At 35.6% G+C, this 23,038-nt stretch overlaps 2 protein-coding genes, 1 non-coding gene and 1 pseudogene across 6 annotated transcripts; 2 read left to right on the forward strand and 2 right to left on the reverse strand.

The window, feature by feature from the left end:
• Positions 1-6,433: 6,433 nt before the first annotated feature.
• LOC115952767 (IQ domain-containing protein IQM6-like) lies at positions 6,434-10,703 on the forward strand. 4 transcript variants are annotated; one of them, XM_031070012.1, is made up of 9 exons: positions 6,434-6,690; positions 7,409-7,949; positions 8,131-8,245; positions 8,330-8,395; positions 8,483-8,571; positions 8,672-8,759; positions 8,837-9,076; positions 9,188-9,412; positions 9,570-10,703. In XM_031070012.1, exons 2-9 carry the CDS (start codon positions 7,486-7,488, stop codon positions 10,323-10,325), a joined length of 2,043 nt encoding a protein of 680 aa, XP_030925872.1. In that variant the 5' UTR covers positions 6,434-6,690; positions 7,409-7,485; the 3' UTR covers positions 10,326-10,703. The 4 variants fall into 4 exon arrangements, with proteins under 4 accessions (XP_030925872.1, XP_030925874.1, XP_030925871.1 ...); XM_031070014.1 differs by having other exon boundaries at positions 9,188-9,289; XM_031070011.1 differs by having other exon boundaries at positions 8,330-8,571.
• Positions 10,704-15,123: 4,420 nt separating this feature from the next.
• Positions 15,124-15,196, reverse strand: TRNAA-UGC. The gene has a single exon. It is a non-coding gene; the product is annotated as a tRNA-Ala (tRNA).
• A 2,040-nt stretch (positions 15,197-17,236) lies between these two features.
• LOC115951797 lies at positions 17,237-22,465 on the reverse strand (annotated as a pseudogene).
• On the forward strand, positions 20,454-21,387 carry LOC115952770. The gene is made up of 2 exons (XM_031070015.1): positions 20,454-21,019; positions 21,207-21,387. The coding sequence occupies exons 1-2, from the start codon at positions 20,567-20,569 to the stop codon at positions 21,321-21,323; spliced, it is 570 nt and encodes a 189-aa protein (XP_030925875.1). The 5' UTR covers positions 20,454-20,566; the 3' UTR covers positions 21,324-21,387.
• Positions 22,466-23,038: the final 573 nt, after the last annotated feature.

Here is a 23,038-nt window from a genome sequence, read left to right on the forward strand (position 1 = left end):
CCTCGATGGTAGAGTCTGCGACGGGATCATCCGCCATATTGGGCACAAGGACAGCATCAGGCGTCGCCAGATCCTGCTCAAAGGCAGCTTGAACACCATCAGGATGCGCTCGGATCTCTTTAGGATAGAAGATGCTCTCGGGTAGTCTCAGCGCCGAGTCAGCAGGAACTCCTGCAGCATCGAGGGCACGAGACCATGAGATATCGCAATACTCCCAGCATACCTCGGGGATTTCCTCGGATAGCCTGGCCTCCGTCTCTTCGGCCCCGAGCTGGCGTGCGGCACTCTTCTCAGCCTCTGTGGCTTCTCGGATCAGTTGGGCCTCCTCTTTGGCCCGTCGCAGCTCATCCTCGACCCTTTGCAGAGCGGTCTTGAGATCCTGCACTGCCTGTTTCTCGGTGGCAAGGTTAATCTGGGTCGAAAACAGCTCCTTGCGCTGGTCCTCCGCTTGGGCCTCAGCACTCTTCAAACCAGCCTCTGCAGACTTGCGCCGGTTCTCTGACTCCTTGAACTTGTCCATAAGTTCAGTGTAATCGTGCTGGAGGGACCCCAAGGTTTTCTCCACCTCCGCTCGCGCCTGGTTCTCGACCTCAGCCCGACTACTATTACCACGGCAAAATTCCTCAGCCACGAACACCTGCTGGGTAATCTACAAACGAAACAAGATTGCTGTAATCTAAGGTCAAAGAAATTAATGAAACAGTAAAAGGATTACTTACCATCGCGAGATCCCTTTTAAGGGATAGGAAGATCTCGGGCTGAGAGAACCGCCTATAAGCCTCCATATCCCGAGGAAGGAGTAAGGGCTGCTCTAAGGCCTCGGCCACGTAGCCCGCCCGGCCTCGATTGTACTCTCGGATTGAAGCATTGTAGGGAATGGCCACCCCATCCAGCTCCAATCTGGGGCCCCATACGCGCAGGGTAGCACGTACATCCGCAAGAATCTCCTCGTCTCGACTCTCCGAGGAGTTTCCCCTTCTGCTCCTTGGCGCGCGAGTGGTTTTTTGCTGCTTGGTCGGTTGGGCAACCACCTCGCCCTCCTCAGGAGTGTCGGCCGGCCTTTTCTTCTTTAAGTCCGGATTAACCTTAAGGCCAAGGTCTGAGGTGTCCGTAGGAACCACAGGAGGGAGGGTCTTGCCCTGTTGTGGAGTTGGTGCCTTCGAGGACTGTCCTTTCGGCAACCGGCCTTTCCCTCGGGAGGCCATCAGCTCCTTTAGAGTTTTTCCCTTTTCTGCCATGGGCTCTACCTCCTCGTCCGAAGTATCGTCCGAGCAGAGAACGATGGAAGGAACACCAACTGCAGAATATCGGTCCCGCTCTCCTTCGAGATCAGAAAATTCCACCAGGGGGGTTTGTTGAACTTCCTCCTCAAAATAAAACTCGTCTATTTCTGCCTCAAGGGAAAGACGAGATGATTCAGCTTCCTCTTCGACCTGAGCGGCAGCACCAGGCTCGTTTGGCGGAGGTAGCTGCTCTGCCAAGTAGGGATCTCTAACACCGGGCAACACAACTGGTGGCAGATCGTGTTCGGTTAGGAGCCCGTCCCTGGACACGTCAATCTGAGCCAACCTCGGACTACCAGCCCTTATGGCGTGACCGATAGCCTGGAAAGAGCTGCTCAGGGGTTGATAGCCCAGAACCAGATGGGCAGCACGCAACTGCCCATCCTCGGAAACGTAGATCTCCGACCTAAGAAGGTAGTTCAGCGCTGGCACGTTCACAAAGTTTAGCCGAGGGGCGACGTGAATTTTATCTGCAAACAATCAAGGAAAAGGGGATTAGTCCACGAAATCTTCCAGTTATAAAGAAAGCAAAAAGTGTAACCCCTCAATGCTAAATCCTATCCCAAAAGGGACCGATCCTAGAAACGCCGCACCTGAGTTTCCTGCCCGAGTTGGACAATGAATACCGTCGAACCACTCCCCAGAAGCAATAAGGAAATCATTCTTCACTGTCTTATTGGATATTGGGAGACAAGAGATCAACCTAACGTCCTCGCTCCGGAATTTAAGATAATACCCCTCATCCTCGAGGCGGTGACATTCGTACAGATAAGCCACATCGTGCCAAGTAAGGCCTAGATTCATCCGCTCGTTTAAGACATCTACACAGCCTAGTATCTTGAACATATTCGGGGCACACTGGTACGGCGTCAACCTATGGTTGAACAAGTACTCCCTTGTAATCCTACGCATGGGAAGTGTCATCCCTCCCTCTATGAAGGCAATCATGGGGATAACGACTTCTCCCGCACGCCTATCTGTCAATATTCCTTCAAGAGGATAGTACCGCAGCCCAACCCCCGGGGGAATGTGATATTTAGCCCTAAAGGCTTCCATAGCGGCGGGGGTGTTAACTAATTTCTCAAATCTACCCATCTGGACTGAACCGAGGAACAAAAGTAAAGACTCAGAAAAAAAAGTAGAGTCCGAGGAGGAAATTGAAACAGCAAGATGAACGAAATGTACTGGTACCTTCACAAAACGTTCAATGAGGCGCCTGGGAATCTCTCGTGGACGAAACGCTTCACAAAAACGGCTACGATGGCGTAACGGTCGCAAGTGTTCGTGTATCTCTGGGGTTCGATGGAGTTCTCTGGAAGCCTCTAAGGTTTGTGAAATGCAGATAAAAGAAGAAACTGAACCCCTATGACGTCTTATATAGCCAGGAGGAGAGAGAAAAGATCGCTCCTGCCTAAAAATACGGGAAAAAACGATAGCCGTTCGATCTACGCCACACCGTTGGATGAGGGAACATAACGCCTCCAGAAGTTAATGGCCGCGCCTCGTAAATTGCAGCGCGTCAGAAGTAACGGTCCGCACGCGCGCCACACGCTCTCCTTATTTCCACCCTCTCCCAAAATATCAAAACCCCGTCCTTTCCTCCTCGGAGGGAGATAGAAACCGGAGTTTTGAGGGGCTAATGTGGGGCCCGACCCAGAAATAATGGGCTATTTCAAATTCAGGCCCGTCCGAGGAGCGTCCTGTCCAAAGAGAAACCACGTATGAAGCATTACTCAATCCCATAAACGCCAAGGAAACCTGTCCGAGGAGTAACTCCTCCTCGGACATCACGAAGCCTAGACGAGGAACTCTCCCCAGCCACTTCGGTTCGTCCTCCCAACATATAAAATGAATAAAATCCAAAATATCCCATGGGGAGCTACCACCGCATTAATTGCGCCCCAACCACCCTCTTGGCCGCATTAATGAGGAAATGACCCCTGAACAGTACCGCCTTGGCCTCTGCAACTCACATGGGGAGAGATGAAGGCGTCTGATGGGACAGCCACTCAAGTATGTGCTTAGATAGTCAACAAGTGTAGGGTTGAGATGAGAGAAGGGAACTATATAATGTAGTGGAGTCCCTTAAAGAAGAGGACGAAAATTTCTGTATGAGGAACTAAAGAAATAAACTTATACGGGAGAGATCCATTTTCATGTCTTTATTTTCTGCAACCATATTGCCCATGCATCAGACTGAATAGACACGCTGAGGCCAAGTTCTTTGACCCATCCTCTACAAATATTTATTGTGGGTTGCGCTTTGGGCCAGGACCTGATCAATCGAATTTGGGCCAGGAAAATCGTGCAACTACATAACCTATAAATAAATACGGTACTTTATAGTTTTATGTAAAATTTTTAATAATTTTTTATATTTTTCATAAAATTTATGTTAAAACTTTTTTAATATAGTTTATTAATAATTACTTTAAGAGTACTTATTAATATAACCCATAAATAAAAAAAGGACCACAAAAGTTTCTAACTAAAAAAAAAAAAAAAAAAGATGTTATGTTTATAATTGTAAGGACACGATTCGTAACAAACCGTAATAGTGTTGGGTTCGCACGTAAAAATGCCCAAACAATATCATTTGTAGAGCGTGGGCTTGAAAGGCTAGGCCTTGGTCACCAGGCGATGGGTTTTTCGTGGTGTTCACACATGATTAAGCTTCTTTCACCCCTGGAGTCTTTCTCCTGGAGGTGGGCTGGGAGGCTCTGGTTTTTGGCCATTTTTCCCAGCCTCCTCCCTAGATTACTTACTTTTCCCTTTATACTAGCCTGCGTTCGTTGTCCTTCGTCCACGTGTAGGGTCAACATTTCCAAGACTGATACTTGTCCCATCAACCCATACCCAAAGTCGTTGGGGGTGGTTGTAAAAGCCGAAGAATACGGTTCTGTCAGGCGCAGAGTATTGAATGGCAGCGAGGGCAGCTTTCCCTGGATATTTTGAGATTTTCTTTCAAGTTCCGTCCTCTACCGTTTTTGTCCCTCTTTCAGGTGGGATTTTAGTTCTGCCGAAAACTGAACTGTCCTCGGCTGTATCCCAAGGCTATCTTGTACTTTATATTACTAAGTTTGGGCCATAACCCTCCTCGGCTTGGGCCTTCGGGCTCCCCATGGGTAAATGGGCCTGACCCATAAATTATTGGGCCCCACAATAATATTTTTACAACAAATCACAGGTGGTTAGTTGTTATTGGTTCAAATTTCAAACTAACGCTAAGATTACTTTTTTGTCCCAATAATAACAACTAGTAACAACTTGACACTAACGATTTGTTGTAAAAATATTGTAGACATATCATTTCTCACCAAAAAAAAACAAACGACAAGAAGGTTTGGAATTTCTAAGGTCTATAGCTAGCTTGTACAAATGATCATGTCTGCGACGGTGTGACTTTACCTTAATTACTTTTATACGTTAGTATATTATCTTAAGAAATAGGAATCAATAATAAAATAAATAAAAGAAGAAATAAAAAAGGAAATCCCTAATAAATAATAATTGTTACAGACTTTTTGTTGTTTGGATGAATTCATTTTAATTATTTATTTTTCTTATTGTATTCTACCTTAAAATAAAAGAAAAATTATCCATAAATGAATGCTAAATAGAGTGGAAGGTTCAGAAATTGAATCCAAGAAGTGTAAACGAGCCAAGAAGCTCTTGGCCTAATTGCTAGAATTTTATTATCATACTTCTCGTGATAAGCTGCTTCAAATGTATCTTTTTCTTCTTTTCTTTTTTTCCCCCACAAAGCTATGTCCATATTCATAGAGTATAAGTATCAATTTATAACGTAATATAACTTTGATGATGTTTATCCAAATGCAAATTTACTTTAAAATATTTGAATTTATTGAAACAATTGATTTTTTTTTTGATAAACTTAAAACAATTGAATTAAGTCAATTCTTACCTGTCAAACATATATTGAACTATTGAAATAGAAGTAAACTATATAGCTTTTTTGGAATGGTTTTCTTTTTAATCAAAGGCTGTGAGACACCACTCTGTGTCCCCTCAGAAAAAATAAAACATGGTGATTAGAAAATTTGTTGTGTTTTACAAATTTCCCAACTGACATCTGTACCCACATGGCTGTACATGAGGTTCTACAAGTCAATGTGTTTAATGCATCAATATTTAAAGTTCATAAAAATTAAAAAAAGTTTTATTAGTATAACTATCTGTAGATATATGTAGATTTTGAGTTTTTGACAAAGGTGAGGTGGTCCATTCAAACTTTAGCCATATCATTTGTCTTATCCACTCATAATATAATACACCATTGGCTCAACTAAACGCTTAAACGACTAAATGGATCTCATAAAAAAAAAATAAATAAATAAATAACGACTGAATGGCAGTCATTGATCCTTTGTGATTTGTGACCATCAAATATTTTTTGGCGGTTTGGCCCATCCAAATTTTGCAAAATGATTAATCTTTTATAAATAAATTCAAAAATAAATAATTTTGCCTCAATTATAGCTATATGGTGTATACCAACAAATTAAATCTTATCTAAACTCATCATCAACATTACTTTATTTAATAGATTTAGTTTGGATCTGAGTATATTAAACTGGTCACAATGATAATATGTGTCCATTTTTAACCATATAGCATTACTATCTTGAATAGTTTAATACACCGGAATCAAGCTTTGGGCGGAAAAGAAAATAAAGGGATAGAGAAATCAATGTCTTTTTTTTTATGTATAATAATTGATCAATTCTTTGAGATTTTTGTTTTTTTTTAATTAGGTCCTGGTCTTTTTTTCTTTTGTGGTTTTTGGCACGCGGTTGTCGCTGATATTTATGTCTATTTTTATTACAAACAGCACCTTGTTCAAATGTCTAGTATTCAAAAGTTTGAAATTGTTTTTAATGTGAAAAGTGAAAACAAAAAGTGATTTGAAAACATAATATAAAATAGAAAATGAATAACGATATATCCATAACATTTTATTGATAAATCTTAAGCAATAAGTAACTCTGACCTTATACAATTTATTATAAAATTATTGTAAAAATATCATCCATCTGTTAGTACTTCAGTGATACCACCCCCTCTCTCTCTCTCCTCTATATATACGTACATCTTTCAAGAATAGCAGCATAGAACTAATCAACTAATTAACGAGTAGTTGGTGTTTTTCAAGAGACACAGAAAAGCTCAGGCTGAGAAAGTGGCTCAACAAATGAAAGCCACTCTGTAATCTCTTAACCTCTTCGCCACCTCCCACATTTTTCGCTCTCTCTCACATTGCTACCAACCAAACTCCATTGGGCCATTCACTTTTTGGTCTCTTTTCTCTCATACCTTTACTTTCAGACTTGGGGAAAAACCTCTAGTCTCGTCTCTCATTTTCCACTTTTGTCTCTGATGGATTAAGGTAACATTATTATACCTTCCATTTCATCACTCTTATGTTCTTGTCTTTTCTTCTTTATTTTTATTTTGTCATTCAACTTATTGATAATTGTGTAAAGAAGAAACATGAATTTTAAAAATGATTTCTGGGTTTTTTTTTTCCTTCTTCTGAATTTATGGGTTATGGTTATTGTGTTAAAATTGGTAAAAATTGTATAGAGAATTTACTCAACTATTAAAAGGAAATAATGTAGTTATGATTGTGTACAAATAAGTTTGTAGAGGAAAAGGTGTCAACATTGATAATGGTGTCTCTTAAGCACTTGCTTTTCTGTTGATTGATTGAAATAGGAATATGGAGTGTTAAATGTTCTGCAAGATGGTTTTTTTGGCCCATTTCTATTTAGGATATTTAGGCCTACAAAATAAGAAATGAACTTCAGGAATATTGGTTGTGTATTTTGAAGTTTCATTTTTTTTATATGTGGTCTTATAAATGCTCTAAGTTCGGTTCAATCATACTTTTTTTTGGTACGTACTTAATTTTTTCAGGCATTTTTTATTTATTTTCCTAGTCCTAATCCTAGATCTTTTTGTATGAAACGAAATGTGGACAGGTGTTCATGGGATCAATCATAAATCCTCATTGTTGAATTTTAAAATTGGTGTAATTTTTTCTAGCATACGATGCCTGTCAAAGATACTAATATTTAACTTTCAATTTTTTTTTTCTTCAACAGGTATCCAGATCCCATGGATCTTTTTGATTAAGATCTTGGTTATTTGGGATATATACAAGATATCCCATTTTGATTAAATGGGTATATCCTTTTCTAGCCCACTTGCCGACCTTGATGATTTGGTTAGTAGCTATGAAGCTATAATTGTAAGATCAGTTAGTTCAGTAGTGAGGAACATGTTGCGATCAGTCGGTTTCAACATCCGCGATTCAGATTCCACTAAGTTGAAATCATTTGGTTCAAGAAAGATGATACTGGAAGGATCACTTAGCTTTAAAGGGAGGGAGTTAGAGACTGTGTTCTCATTCAAAACTCCTACTGCAGAAATAGAAAATGATGTGTTTGGAAGATGTGTGAGCTCTAAGACTAGAGATTTTGTTGACCAATTGGCAAAATCAGATAGCTTATCTGAGAAAAATCACCAGACACCATTGTTAAAGAATAATAGAAACAAGGCTGCATTGAAGTTGCAGAAAGTGTACAAGAGTTTCCGAACAAGGAGACGGTTGGCAGATTGTGCAGTTCTTGTGGAACAAAGCTGGTTTGTAGTTTTTATGTGCATTCCTTTACACTCATGCATGCTGTGTAATCTTTCTTTACAAGAATGATTTTATAAAATTGAACTGACCCCATCCATTTAAAATGTTAACTATAACCAAATGAAATGGTGTTGTTTTCATCTGTCCAAACAATATAAAAGCTTCTTGCAATTCATTTTATAGGTGGAAACTGCTAGATTTTGCAGAACTGAAGCGAAGCTCTATATCATTCTTTGACATCGGGAAACCAGAGACAGCTGTTTCACGCTGGTCAAGGGCAAGAACTAGAGCTGCTAAGGTAAGTTTTAAACAATCTGGTGCATGGTTAAAAATATTGATCAGTTATATATGGTTCTAAATTGAAGACTTTTTTTTTTGGCAGGTGGGAAAAGGCTTATGTAAGGTTGGAAACGCTAAGAAACTTGCTTTACAACATTGGCTTGAGGCAGTAAGTCTCATGCTTAAAGTAAATCTTTGGACAAAACTACTAGTTTTATTTGTGGCCTGTTTTCAATCTTGTTATTCTCCTAAACAGATTGATCCTCGCCATCGCTATGGCCATAATCTTCAATTTTATTATGTGAAATGGCTCCACTGTGAGAGTAGACAGCCCTTCTTCTACTGGTAGGATTACTTGGGACCAAAAGCAAATCCTTCAGATTGACTTTTGCTTTCCAATGAGAATTATTTTCACCCTTGACATTTGAACTTTGAAAAATAACAGGCTTGATGTGGGAGAAGGAAAAGAAGTCAATCATGAGAGATGTCCTCGATCGAAGCTTCAGCAGCAATGCATTAAATATCTTGGTCCGGTGAGCCTCATGTCCCCTTATGGCCCCTAGAAAGTAGAGTTAGAATTATTATTACTGATAAATGCTTCATTTTGCAGGCAGAAAGGAAGGCTTATGAAGTTGTGGTGCAAGATGGGAAACTTGTCTACAAGCAGAGTGGTGAAAACCTTCATACAGAAGGAGGACCCAAAGATGCTAAGTGGATCTTTGTCCTTAGTACATCCAAGACCTTATACGTTGGGCTGAAGAACAAGGGCACATTTCAACATTCAAGTTTCTTGGCAGGTGGAGCCACATTATCTGCTGGAAGATTAGTAGTGGAAGATGGCATCTTGAAGGTATAAAAGAAAAAAATTGGGGATTTTAAGAACTGGCTTTATTAATTGGTTTCTTTTACTTCATATTAAAACTTTTTGATGTACTAACACGATTTCTGTCAACTCAATCAGGCAGTTTGGCCACACAGTGGGCATTATCGACCGACAGAAGAAAATTTTCAGGAACTCATGTCGTTCCTTAAGGAACACAACGTAGATCTCACTAATGTAAAGGTAGAGCATGCAGACTTTGTTCTCAATAAATTTTTAAAGTTCACCCTGTACAATCTTATTTTTGTGGCTAGCAACAACAGATATAAATCCATCTTTCTGCAAATATTGGAACTGCAAATAGTGGTGAGAATTGACATATCATGGAAGATATGCACTTTTATATCTAGCCAAAACCTTCTGCTTTGTCATTGCACACGGACTTTATTTGCCATAGTTTCATATCAGATTTTGATTCACCATGAAGGCAAGTCACTAATGCACCACTCTTTTTATGCAACAGAAAAGCCCAGGTGAAGAAGAAGAAGAAGAAGCCCCTTATAAAAAGGGCAGCGACATTTGCCTTTGGAGCAATTCAACAGAAGCAGATTTATCTCAGGATACTGAATCTATTAGTGAAAATTTGTCAGCTACAGAGCGCAGTGATTCCAGAGACCAGGATTCTAATGCTGCAGAACTTCCCACACCATCCATGCCAAGATTGTCAGGAGATATATACCCAAAAATGAACAGGCTTAAAATACCAAATCAACATGATGAATTTGCCAATTTTAGGAGTGAAAAACATAGACCAAGTTGCCACACTGACCCTCCAAATTTGTCTTCAGGAGATGGATATGAAACAGCAGAAGAATCACTTTCATCTGAAGAAGATTTCATGGTTCCAAAAATGAACCTGTTTGATGGATATCAAGAAGAAGATGATCAGCAGCCAATTCCAAAAGAAAAAATCCTGCAAAGGATAGATTCACATAAAGGAATGAAGTCATATCAGTTGGGTAAACAATTATCCAGTAAATGGGCAACTGGTGCGGGGCCACGAATTGGTTGCATGAGAGACTATCCTTCTGAGCTTCAGGCCCGGGTTCTGGAGCAATCCAACTTGTCCCCAAAATCAAGAAGTGCTAATGCATCACCCCGGAGCTTTTCTCGCTTCAGCACAATGGATACTACTCCATTTTCTTTGTCTAGAGAGACAACTGCAGGCAGAAGTTCCCTTGCTCCAGAGCAAGTAACACTGTCTCAAACAACTTTATAGATATCACCAAATATAAATATAGATGAAATCACAATCCATAATGGATTTTATTATATAATACTGGGGTAGAGAAGAGGATATAGTACTTATTAAAAGAAAAAGAAAAAAGAAGAGGATATAGGGATTTTTTGCATTCTTTTATATGCCATTGTTTTCCACATTTTTTGTAGATTATGGTGGGGATGGAATGAGAATTGAAGAGGTTCTGCAGGATGTGCTGCGGCTGCCCTTCAATCTTAGAAGAGAAGAGACCCATTTTAATTCTTTATGATGTATGTACTAATAAAAAAAACAAAAATTATGATGTATGTAGGTCCTATATTGAAATCATAAAGCCAAAATCACTGTTAAGATATCAAAGTGTATTTTCTTTTCTGTTGGGTAATAAAATAAGAAAGTGTTTATAGAGTAACATTTTGTACGTCACTTTTGAAAAAATTTACGGAAGTTGATTGCCAGTTGCTTAGGAATAGGAAAATGACAGCATATTCAAGCGCATTCATACCCACAAGATATAATGCACATCTAAACTCCAGGACAGTGCCAGAACTTAGAGTTAGGGGAGACGGCTTTACTGTTGGTTGTGTGTAGTGACTTCAACTTTTAACTCTGCTGCTGCTCAACTGCTGGCTGTTTATAGGGTCCTGTTGTTTGTTTTGGGTAAAATTAGTTGACTAGGCTTAATTTTGTTTAGTTTTACTCTTGGTAATTTTGTTGTTGGACTAATTTTTTTTGGCTTGTATATTTTGTTTTAGATTTGGTCTTTAAAATGAGAAAAATGCTAGAGCTACAAACTTTTTTACAAATTGTTGTTGTGATGAGTGATTATTGGTAAGTAAAAAATAATGTAAGTGGTAGGTTCAAATGCAAACCAATAAGAATTTGCTATCTTAACAGTTTGTAAAAATGTTGTAGAAAATTTTGTGACTATAACAATATTCTTAAAAAAATTAACTATATTATTAAGGAGGCAAAAGTATAATTTTATAAAATAAAATTACTAAAATTAATACCCACATATATAATAATATATTTTAAAAAAATTCCCCCCCCCCCCCCCCCCCTCCGCCAAGTCAAACCATGGCTTTGTCTATGCTGAACTCTATCCAAATTCTAAACACTGGCCCATCATTATCTTACTGCCTCTATTATACATTAAAGGAACTTGTTGTACAATTGGGTTATGCGGAGCCTAATTTGTGTTTGATCCGGTTTGTAACCCAACCTTACTTATAAGTGTGACAATTTTAAATAAAAACTTTTATGAGATTAGGGTTCACTATATGGCCGACCACTTTTGTAAAAAATGCAATAATTCTGTGAATGTAGGCAAATTATTAAACCACACCTTGTGTCATGTCATTGTTTTCTCTTTGAATAATTTCTTTCTCTTTTTCGTCTCTCACAAGTTCAAGAATTAGATTAAACTAGTCACAGACCCGCGCATTGCGCGTGATTATTTTTTATGGTGATCTTATTATTATTATTATTATTATTATTATTTTGTAATTTGAACTAATTTAATGAAAAGTAATGCATTTCATAATCATATTTATCAAAAAATAATTTTTTATTATTGTAGAATTGTTTTATTTAAAATTTGAAACCTTAATTCTACCATAGTTGGTTGACTAATTTTTACATCTCTAAGTTAATTAAACACGTTTTGCATGCTACATGTAAACCTTCTTTTCCATAAGGGTTGAAATAATGTGCGTAATATTTTTTTTTTCTATGGAAGTTAAAAAGAATAAAATTCACCTTGTCTTGATGTTTTCTAAAAATTAAATTTGGAGATTCTCTTTCAATAATTGTGAAAATTCCAAGCAATAATTCAGAAGGTAATACATGTTACATGTTCATGCTTTGATTGTGTAATTGTATGATTGATTTGGGTTGTAATTTATAAGTTGAATATGGTGGTGTATATACAAAAGAGCCTAACTATGTTGTTTAGGATATTGAATATAGTGTTGTGTATGATTTATAGAGTAGCAACGGTTGTAATAATTAAAAGTGGTTTTTCATTGTCTTTTAAGTTAATAAAAACCTTACATCTACTTTTTTTTTCAAAAAACCTTTACATATACCTTAATAAGTAAACCCTATACATTTCATTTTCTTAGATGCATAAAAAAAAGACATCTATTCCATAATAATAGTGGCTAGTTAGTTTTTTCATGTTCTCATTTATAACGTTTCTTACTATTATCATATTTTACTGGCTGTTGATTTTCATAATAGAGGCATTAAATGAGAGTTAAATTCTTCGAACCTTTCATTAGATTTTAAAAGTCATGGTGTGTGAAGAATATAAGCATTTAAGGACTTTTTTTATTATATATTTTATTATTTATAAATAATGTTAAATGAAATGTCAAAAAAAAAAAAAAGATTTTGAAAATTTTCATCTTTATTTCTTATATATTTCTATTATTACTGAAGAACGTTTTCTTTTTAGTTTTGATAATAAATATGATTTTCTAGATTAGAGTTTGATTAGTTTCAAGTTTAAATTTTGTATGATTTTATTTAATTGTTGATTATATGATTTAATTAAGTGAATTTAACGATTTATTTATTTGCATTGTAAAGTTTATAATAACATTTGTAGGGTCATCTTTAATTAATTTTTTACTCTTTTAGCCGTCGGTCTCTTTGTTTTCCAATTAACGGTTACTAATTAATTTATTTAATTGACGTTTGATTTCTTTTACTAATCTCTTTCTCTCCCTCTTTGTTAACATCCTATTGTTTTCCCAAATTTGATGATAATTCTAATGTACTAAATATGCATATTGTAACGTTTATTTTTATTTTTATTTTACTCCATTTTGCTGCCATGAAGTTAGTACATCCATAACTATTAGTTTATTATTTTATGATATGTTTGGTTTGATTATTATTATTATTATTATTATAAATTTAGTGTTTCTAAAATAGCATGTGTTTTGTATTCTCTTTTTCTATTAATGCATTGTAACTTTTTATGGGAATACTTTATAAGAAAATTGTTTATTATTTTTTTTTTTTTAAATTGAGTGTTTCTAAATTGATATTTGTTTTGTATTTCATTTTTCCATTGATGCATTGTAACATTTCATGGGAAGACTTTATAAAAACAATTTTTATTTATTGAATAAAATATTATACGTTTAATTTTTAAAAAAAAATGAGACAAAATATAAATAATTATGATATGAAGGATGTTGCTAAATTTAAATGTTGAATAAAATAAGATGAGAATAAAATAATAAAAATGAAATGTATAGCAATAAACACCATATTATTTTAGTTATGCTATGTAATAAAATAATATTATATTTTTATATACTATCTTTATAATGCAATAATATAACATTTAACAACCAATGTGAATAAAAAAGATAACAACATAAAATATAAAACTAAATCGTATCAAGCTGGATTACCTGTCAATTCCAATTTTAGCAAACTAACTGACTTCTAGTAGTCTAAAACTGATTTCTGCGATGCATTTGGTGGAGCTTTCAATACTGCATCAGTATGTTTTGATGGTCAACCTGTTACACTAAAATTAAATATATATATATATATATATACCAAAAATTGAAGGAAAAATATATATATATATATATAGAGAGAGAGAGAGAGAGAGGGGCTTTTGTGTGTGGAAAAATAGAAATTATGCATGGAATAAGAGGGAGAATGACAATTTTATAGCATGAGGATAAGAATAAGAAGAGTCAAAAATAAAGGAAGATAAAAAGATAGAATAATATTAATATTGAGAGTAGTGGGAATATGAAAAGTTGAAATGGAATGAGAAAGTTGAAGAAAGTTAAGGTAGAGAGTAGTGGGGATATGAAAAGTTAAAATGGAATTGAAAATTTAATAATAAATAAGAATAATTAAAAATAAGATAAATTAAATATGATATTTTGATTGTAATATAATAGAGTTTTTAATTCACTTTAAATGTTAAAAAATTGTATAAAAAAATTAAAAAAATTGATAATGACATGGCTGCTGACGTGGCTCAATGGAAGCGTAGCAACATTAAATGCTACGCTTCAGCTTTTAGTAATATATTGATTCCTAACATGTATTTCCAGGGTGTAACATGGCTCAGAATTTAATTGACAGAGGGAAAAAAAAAACAAAATAAAAGGAATAAAAAAAGGGAGCCAAAACCTTGTGAAACTAAAACAATTTAGAACATAGGTATAAGAAACTATCCTCCTGAGCCTCAGGTCTAGGTTCTAGAGCAAGCCAACTTGTCCCCAAAATCTAGAAGTGCTAATGCATCGCCATAGGGCTCTTCCCGTTTCAACTCAAAGGTTCCTACTCCATTTTCTTTGTGTAAACCGTAAAGAGACAAATTGCACGCAGAGATTCCCTTGCTCTCGAGCAAGTAACACTGCCTCAAACAACAACTACACTCTTATATATGGGCTAATTAATGCAAATATGGATAAAACTACAATCCATTATTGAATTTTGTTATATAATACTTTGTAGAAAAGAGGATATATGGATTCTTTTCTATGCCATTGTTTTCCACATTTTTGTTAGATTATTTATGGTGGAAATGTTGTCAAAAACTTGAACAAAGATCGACATAACAAAAGTGGATAAAGGAAGTTACCAAACTAGATCTCTAGAGTCATTAGCATATATTTGAAAGGGGAAAATGAATAGATTTAAATCCCTCCATGAGATCGAGAGAAGAAGCCACAAATTCTTTCCATGTGAAGAATGGTCATGTTTGTGTGTCATTTAAATTGGTTTCACACAAAAATAGAAAAAAGAAGAAAGGTGGAGATGCGGGGTATCGAACCCCGTACCTCTCGCATGCAAAGCGAGCGCTCTACCATGTGAGCTACATCCCCAGCTGTGGGACAACTTTGTAGACATTATTTTTAACCATTAGTGGAATTTAGTACGCTTATTTAGATAAGAAATTATTGATTATTTTTTTACTTGATGAAATAATTAGATATATTAATTCTTGTGAGTTGATTACTGGTTATTATGTTTGAACTTTAAGATGAAAAAAAATTCCTAAATGAATGTTTTTACTTAAATTTTGAGACTTATAATCATGTGTGATAAAATGATAGCCATTTAGTTAATATTTTAGTAATCAAATGTTAAAATTAAGTTCTATGCAATTATTTTCAAGTTTTCTTTGTGCATTATATAGAAAAATTCGCCCTCATTTAAAAATATAAAAACAATTCACATAATTAACATTATTCTCTTTGCCTTTAAGCTCCAAAATTATGTTCAAGATACTTTTTTTAAAGAGCAATTATGTACTAAACATTGAACCAAACAAAATAATGGAAAAGATGGAAATGCAAATTTGTTCTAATGTATAAATAAATTTCATACACCATGTACAATTAAAATGTTTTCACATTCCATTGCTAATTAACATTATTTGAATTTAATATTGTTATGAATAATGAGTTTTTGAGCTTGTGTGTCATGGTGAATTTAACACTCTAAAGTTCTCATATATAGAAAGCAATAAGTTAGGACTTAGGACTTAGAGCATCTCACAAGAAACAAGCCATGTAGTTTTTTTCCCCCTACTTTTAATTTGATAAAAAAATTATTATTTATTTGTTAAATCTAGGGTTTAAATTGCCTATAGGTAGAACTCTCAAGCAAGGAAATGCAAAGAATATTCCAAAATAATTCTTTTCATTACAATCTTTTTCATTCTTCTCCCTCCTCCCAAATAGAGTGTAAAACAAGATTTCAATTAAAATTATAAAATTGTGTTTTAAAAACATAATTTTAGTCATGCAAGAGTGTGTAATAAGAAGTACGTGACTATCATTACTCATAAAAGAAAGGTAATAAGGATGTGGCACCCTCCACCTTCAAGTTACTTACGTTCCACAATATTTGATCAACCAATCTCGTAGCATCTTTCAATTAAGTAACACCAATTCAATTACTTTATGTTACTGCTCCATTTTGTTTTAGTGCCAATTTGGGAAATTCCCACTGCACAACACGAACAATGTTCTCATTTTACACTTAACATAGATGTTAGAACTCTTTTTAAATATTTTTTTTTTGGTGAGCATTTGGGGGCCTAAGGCAAGGCTTTGTTGCTGATGACCTAATTTTCCACATTGGCATGTGGGGTGGTAATACTTGTTATATTCTCAGAGAATAGTGTTATAGCAGTAGTCTTTTACCAGCAAACTGACAAGCATTAATCCAACACTTATCCGCAGAGCAAAAGTATTATTATATAGTTATATAGAGTGTCGAATTGTCGATTACAACATATGTTACTTTTGCTTGCCAAGCAACGCAGTTTAATACAGGAAATTTTTTATCATATAATGCACACAACAATATATCATTATCTAAAAGCATTCTCTGATATTTTCAAAAGCTCTTTCTCTTTTTCTAATAAGAGGTCAGGAAAAATAAAGATTAATTTGCTAGATGAAAGGATATCTAATGTACTTAGCATAGAAGAGATTCCAGATGAATCGATAGAACCTTGCCAATGCTTCCTGCACAATGAAATCAAACTTAAGATCACACACTAAAAACAGAATTGACCTTTTAGTGTTATGGGGGAAGAAATTATATAAGTTAATACTCAAGCTGCATTATTGAATTCCAGTTAGTATTACGTGGCCAGCTGGCCATGCATCATCTGTTGCATCTCCTGCTCCCTTATCAGCCAAAATAACTGATGTATGCACATGGCGTAGATCCAATTAGAGTTTGCAGAGAGACATTACATTAGCTGTCGATTCCAGAGAGTCCTCTAAATCATCTGATGTTGAAGCATCTTCTTGCCTTGCAATTCTCTTGGCCGCAGCTGCTCCCTTCTCAGCTTTGCACATAGGGAATATCCAATTAGAGTTTGCAGAGACAATTTAGAGCTTTTACATCTATCTGATACGAGTTACATGGGAAAAGGGCTTAGGATTTGCTTTTGGAGCAGGTTTTGCCACTTGCGGGAGCCCAAAAACATTCCAGAAAACATCTGGGCTCTGCAAAAGGTTTTTATTAAGGTGAAAACATGTCAATCCATGAAGAAAGATAAAAATTTTCATGTTGAGTTCGTATAATACCTGAGCCATGAAAAGAACTCTAGAAGTATGATAAGTGAGCTCTGCCATTTTCACCATTGATGGGTATTTCCAAGAGTAAGCTGGTTCTGAGAAAACCCGTGAGAACTAAGCAGCTCTCTCTTATTCTTGTTCCACAATAAAGCACACACCTGAGAGCCAGTGTCCACAAAATTCAAGCATGCACCAGTATGAGTATTCCAAAACTTTATGCACCTATCATCTCCACCTCCACCAGAAGCTAGCAAATTGCTCTGAAAAGGACACCAAGCAAGAGCTTTCACTGCAGATGTGTGCTCTTCAAGTCTATGAAGCCACTGCGTCGCTGCATTTGAAGATGCCATTGATCTGTCCCATATGAATAGGCGATTATCATTGCCTCCACTTGCCAATTGCCGGCCTGAGGGTGATCATTTAAGCCCGCAAACCTCTTGCTCGTGACCTCTATAGGTTTCGACAATATGTAATCTAACTCTTACATCATTGTTAATGATCAGACCATCCATTCCTACAGTGGTAAGGATGTGATTGCTTCATGCCAGTGATCCAACTCTCAATCTGTGGCCACCTCTCAAAGTTCTTAGCTACAGAAAGAACATTTACAGTAGCCAAAAAGTATTAGCAAAAATTTATAAAATAGAAAAAAAAAAAGAAGAGGATAAATGAAGAATCAAGGAACCTGTCGATTAGCCGTTGAATCCCACAATTATACTTCAGAATTTTTCAAGCCAATGGCAATGTGCTGGCCATCAGGAGCCCAGTTAACACTTGTGACACGGCCATCTTCATCATCAATAGTGACAAGTTCTGAAGTAGAGCCATTTGAACCATCCCAGAGATAAACTGTATTTCCAAGAGCAATTGCAAGAACATTGCTGCTCCCCCAATCCAGTAAATTGAGATAGTAATCATCCACTATGTCAGGGGCATCTAATTTTCTCTCAGAAGTCTGCATAATCAAACAAAAGGAAACCAAACAAGATAGATGTTTTTGATAAATTGAGAAGACGGTTTAGAGGGAGACGAGTTCACGATTGCCATAATCAAGCCGTTCAAGCTCGGTTTCGATTGTTGATTTTCCCCCACCATGATTGCTTGAATAAGTTGAAGATGAGCTCATGAGAGAATGAAGATGAAAACGGCAATGATAGTTATTTCTTTATTGAGATGACAAAGGTGAAGACATAAATATCCACCCAAGGTTGAGACCTTCGTTTCTGCTGTGAGGTTTTTCAATATTTTTGTGTGATTACCTTTACTTTTCTTTTTTTTTTGAGAAACACCTTTACTTTCTTTTTATTCATCTATTTATTTGAAGTAATCTTCTTCATTATCTTAAACCTCTTACTTTGTTCTACTTCTAATAAGATTTTGAGCTTGATACTCACCTCTTTGTTAGTAAGACTTACTAAAATGATAGCCAAATACTCGAACATTCCATTTAGGGTAGGAAAAGGGAATAGTTGGGATGGGAGTGAGGAATTGAGGCTTTAATGGTTTGGAAATTAAGGTACAAGAGAAGGAAGGTGATTAAGGGATTTATTACATATTTGTTGGTTTAAAGCATTCACACAATTTTGACTAAATTAACATAGACAACTCCACTTTTGTTATATTAACACATAAACACCTAAATTAGCTTTAATCTTTATCTCTACTAAATTCTAATAATAATTTTTCTCTACTCCATTTCTCTACCAATTTCAGCCAAAAGACATCGACACTGTCATCACACAAACCACCCAAACTACCATTCACACAGCTGCTTGAAACCACTAGATGATTCTTAAAAATAGAGTTGTTGGCCAAAAAGACAAAGTCGTTGCCACTTGCAATTACCAAAGCCATAAACAAACAAATAACATAGATCAAACCCATAAATTATATTCAGCCATGAAGGTCTGATCAAGGAAATTAATAAAAGTATTGAATCATCCAATACAATTAGTAATTATCCTACCAGTCAGTCCACCAATACCAAAACACATTCAAATAATACCATTCTATATATCAAAACTTACTGGTGAAAATAGGCCATTCTAGCTAGTATATCAGTACCGAACCGATATCTCATCTATGTTTCTCTGTCTTCTTTTTATTAAGTTTGTTTTATTTATTTATTTGTTATATATAAATTTTTTTATTGTTTTGTCCACTCAATGTGAATGCTATCAAATAAATGAGAAGGAAACTATATGTTGAATTCAACTTTTCAAGCTTTTGTTGTTTAGTGTGAATGATGTAAATAAATTAGAAGAAATTGATTCAACTTTTCAAATTTGTTATTTAGTATGAGTATCTCCACCCAACATCATATTGATATATCAAATCAAGTCGCCTTATGAATATATCAGGTCATGTGATCAATGGTCTTATTAATATATCAAGTCACGTGGTCAAATGGCCTTCTTATTATTATTGGTTAGATTTGATGTCATTTTAAAAACTCTTAAATTTTAACAAATTATTGAAACTTTGACTATAAGCTTATGCTTTCATATATTTTCCTAAAATTGTGTTTGGATATTTGTAAGATCTCTGTTGAGGTAAAATTGGAATTTTACTATCCTTGAATATGGGGCTCAAGTTAGTCACCCTATGCTTCATAGAGAGTCCAAATAGGAGTGAGTGAAGGACAAACATCTTCCATAAGCAAATCATTGTAAATGTTTTATTTTTTATTTAGATTATTTATTTAGGAAATTAGACTTTCATGATTGCATCACATATTCATCACAAATTTCAAGTATTATTATTTAATATAAATTCACAAGCAGCAAATCATTGTTAATGCTTTATTTTTTATTTTATTCTTTCTACTGGGGTATGGCACACGTGACATGACACCCATATCACCCACTCCATGGACCAAAATAAGAAAAAGGCAAAAATGGAGGGCAAAATCGAGAAAAAGTTTAAGAAACGAGGGACAAAGCAGGCACATCACATTTAAAATTGAAAATGTAACGGTAACTTTCCAAAACATCCTTTCGTTCTCTCTTCCCCACGTCTGCTTTAAACACAAGTCCCGAACGGTCCAAACCCCACAAAGGAAACGGAAAGCAAAAAAAGGCAAAGAAGATCACAACAGTTTATGTAGAGAGTATCTCATATAGAAGATTCAGAACAAGATCTCTCTTAGATTTGTCTATGTCCAAAGTAAAAGAAGAAGAAGAAGAGACAGAGAGGCTTGTTATGGTCACTACAAAAGTGGTGTACTACTTAGAACCATTGATGTCAAAAGAGCTTCTCTGCAAATTCCCTGACAAGTCATCGGCTTTCGACTTCGACTACACGCAGAGCTCAATATGGTCCCCTTTGGTCCCACGGGCTTACAGTGCCATGGACTTGGATTCTGATTTTGAAGATTTGGATTTCATGACACCCACAAATAGAAAGATCTCATTTGGTGGTGGTGCTATGGTGTTGAGCAACAAAACCAAGTTGAAGAAAGTCACTTACAACATCAAGAAGAAGCTCAACATCAATCTTAATCTCAATGTTTTGAAGATGAAGCACATGCACAAGAACAAAACCAAGGCATCTGAGTTCTCCCCAACTCCTCTAAAGCCCACTTTTACTTGTTTCCCACACACCACAAAGGTATTTCTATTCCTATTTCTTTCTAGAGAATTTCTATTATTTTATTTTCTTTATTTCTATATTTTTTTAATCTGAACTTTTGAGATAATTAACCTGAAATTAATAAGCCCTTTTGAGAGAAAAAAAAAAAATTGTAGGAAAACTTTGTCTCTATTGAGTGCAATTTATTTCACACTGTTCATTACAGGCTTGGACAAAGGCGTTGAAAGCTGCCTCTAAACATTTCAAGAAAAAGAAGAAGAAAGATCCCACGGCCCATGTGAAGCTCTCCAACAATTTCAGAGATGGGAATATTTCAAGATGATTATTCAATTGGAAATTTCTCTCTGTTTTTCTTTTTGGTCAATTCATTCAAATCTGTATTGCCCTTGCAGCAAGCAGGTACACCGTACATTACTATCATGTTATTAAAAAAGTGTAAAACTTTTATTAATTCTTGTAATGCATAATATTTCAAGGCCTTTTCATTCCTATTATGAAATCAATTGCTCAAGTTAATCTTTTTATGGTAGGATAGGGTGGCAGTTTGGCATTAATACACGTGACAATGTCATAGATGCCTTTGGCCGTGTGAATTATTGAAGGAGTTTAATTTTACTAGAGTTTTACTGAGTATAGAAGAAATCCTTTTCTATGCTTGAATGAAATTAATTCAGTTCTTGTAGTTGGAGAGGAGAATAAAAATTAAATAAAGAGATTGAAATAATAACGGCTAGTTGGGGTTGCTTGGGATGAAAGTATTTCCTCTGAGTCGGTGATAACAAAACAGAGAGTGAGAGTCTCTCCGTCTCCGTATGGGAGTCGGAGAGTGATGTTTATATATATATATATATATATATATATCCCACTTAGGCAAGAAAAAACAAAACGCAAAAATACTTTTCTCTTGAAGATTTCAGTACGCAAAAATACTCTCTCTTGAAGATTTCAGTAGTCATGGCTATGGCTATGCTTTTGGGTTTAGATGCAAGAACTCGTGTGGCTATGGGTTTAGACGCTAACCCTCGTATGGGTTTGAAGAGGACTCTCTCTTCTGCTTCTGCTTCTGCTTCTGGGTTTCCTTCAAAACAGCAAGATGATGGAAACAAGAAGGAAGCAATCTCAACGCTGTCTTCTGCTGCCAGTAATAGTGCCGGCAACGAGAAGGAAGCGATCTCAACATTGTCTTCTGCTTCCAGTAACATTGCCGAGAATGGTGAAAAGAAAGAGAGGATTGTGGTCAAGATTAATTTGGCTGCATGGCGGAAAAGGAAAGCGCAAAAGGAGGAAGAGGAGAAGAGGAAGACATTGGAGTTGAAACTTGAAGCATCAAAAAGAAAGCTACAACTTGGATACCAACAAGTTCAAAAGGCCAAAAGAAAGATTCAATTGGTGGATTTGAGAGACATCCCTAAGCCTGAGCCAGAGATTAATCTTTCCAAGAAATCCAAGTTCCATCACCGTCATTGATGATCTACATGTTTGATGATGATTCTTTTTGTATATGATTTTTGAATTCTTTGTACTTAGTTCATGAAGTAATGAAAGATGAATTTTACAATTTTAATTTGTTGCGTTTGAATGAATATCTTTTGTTAATATTGAATGCAAGTCTATCCGAGTCTGAGCCGGAGTGAACAAAACAGAGGGATTTTTATTTATCATTCACAACCCATAAACAGAGAGATTTTTAAGTCAGTTTGTATTTATGTCTCATACGTGAGAACCTTTTTTATTCTTTTATCTTTTATGAGAGAGGTGTTTTCTTGTTGTAAAGGAGAATGGAAAGCAATTCAAGAAATTGTAATAGTAATAAGTCTTTCTCTAATAAGTCTGAGAATGAAGGTTTTATATATAATTCAAAAAACCCAATCCCTGAAATCAGTATTTCGAATCACAACATTTTTTTTTTCTTACTCCCCATTTTACCCTCACTTTTACATTTATTACTCATACGTGTCACTTATTTTTTTAAGACAAATATTAATTTTATTTATTTTTACTTCAATTACAATACACCAGAGAAGAGAGCAAGAGAGA

This window comes from Quercus lobata, chromosome 7 (genome assembly GCF_001633185.2).
Source record: "Quercus lobata isolate SW786 chromosome 7, ValleyOak3.0 Primary Assembly, whole genome shotgun sequence".
Lineage (NCBI taxonomy): Eukaryota > Viridiplantae > Streptophyta > Magnoliopsida > Fagales > Fagaceae > Quercus > Quercus lobata.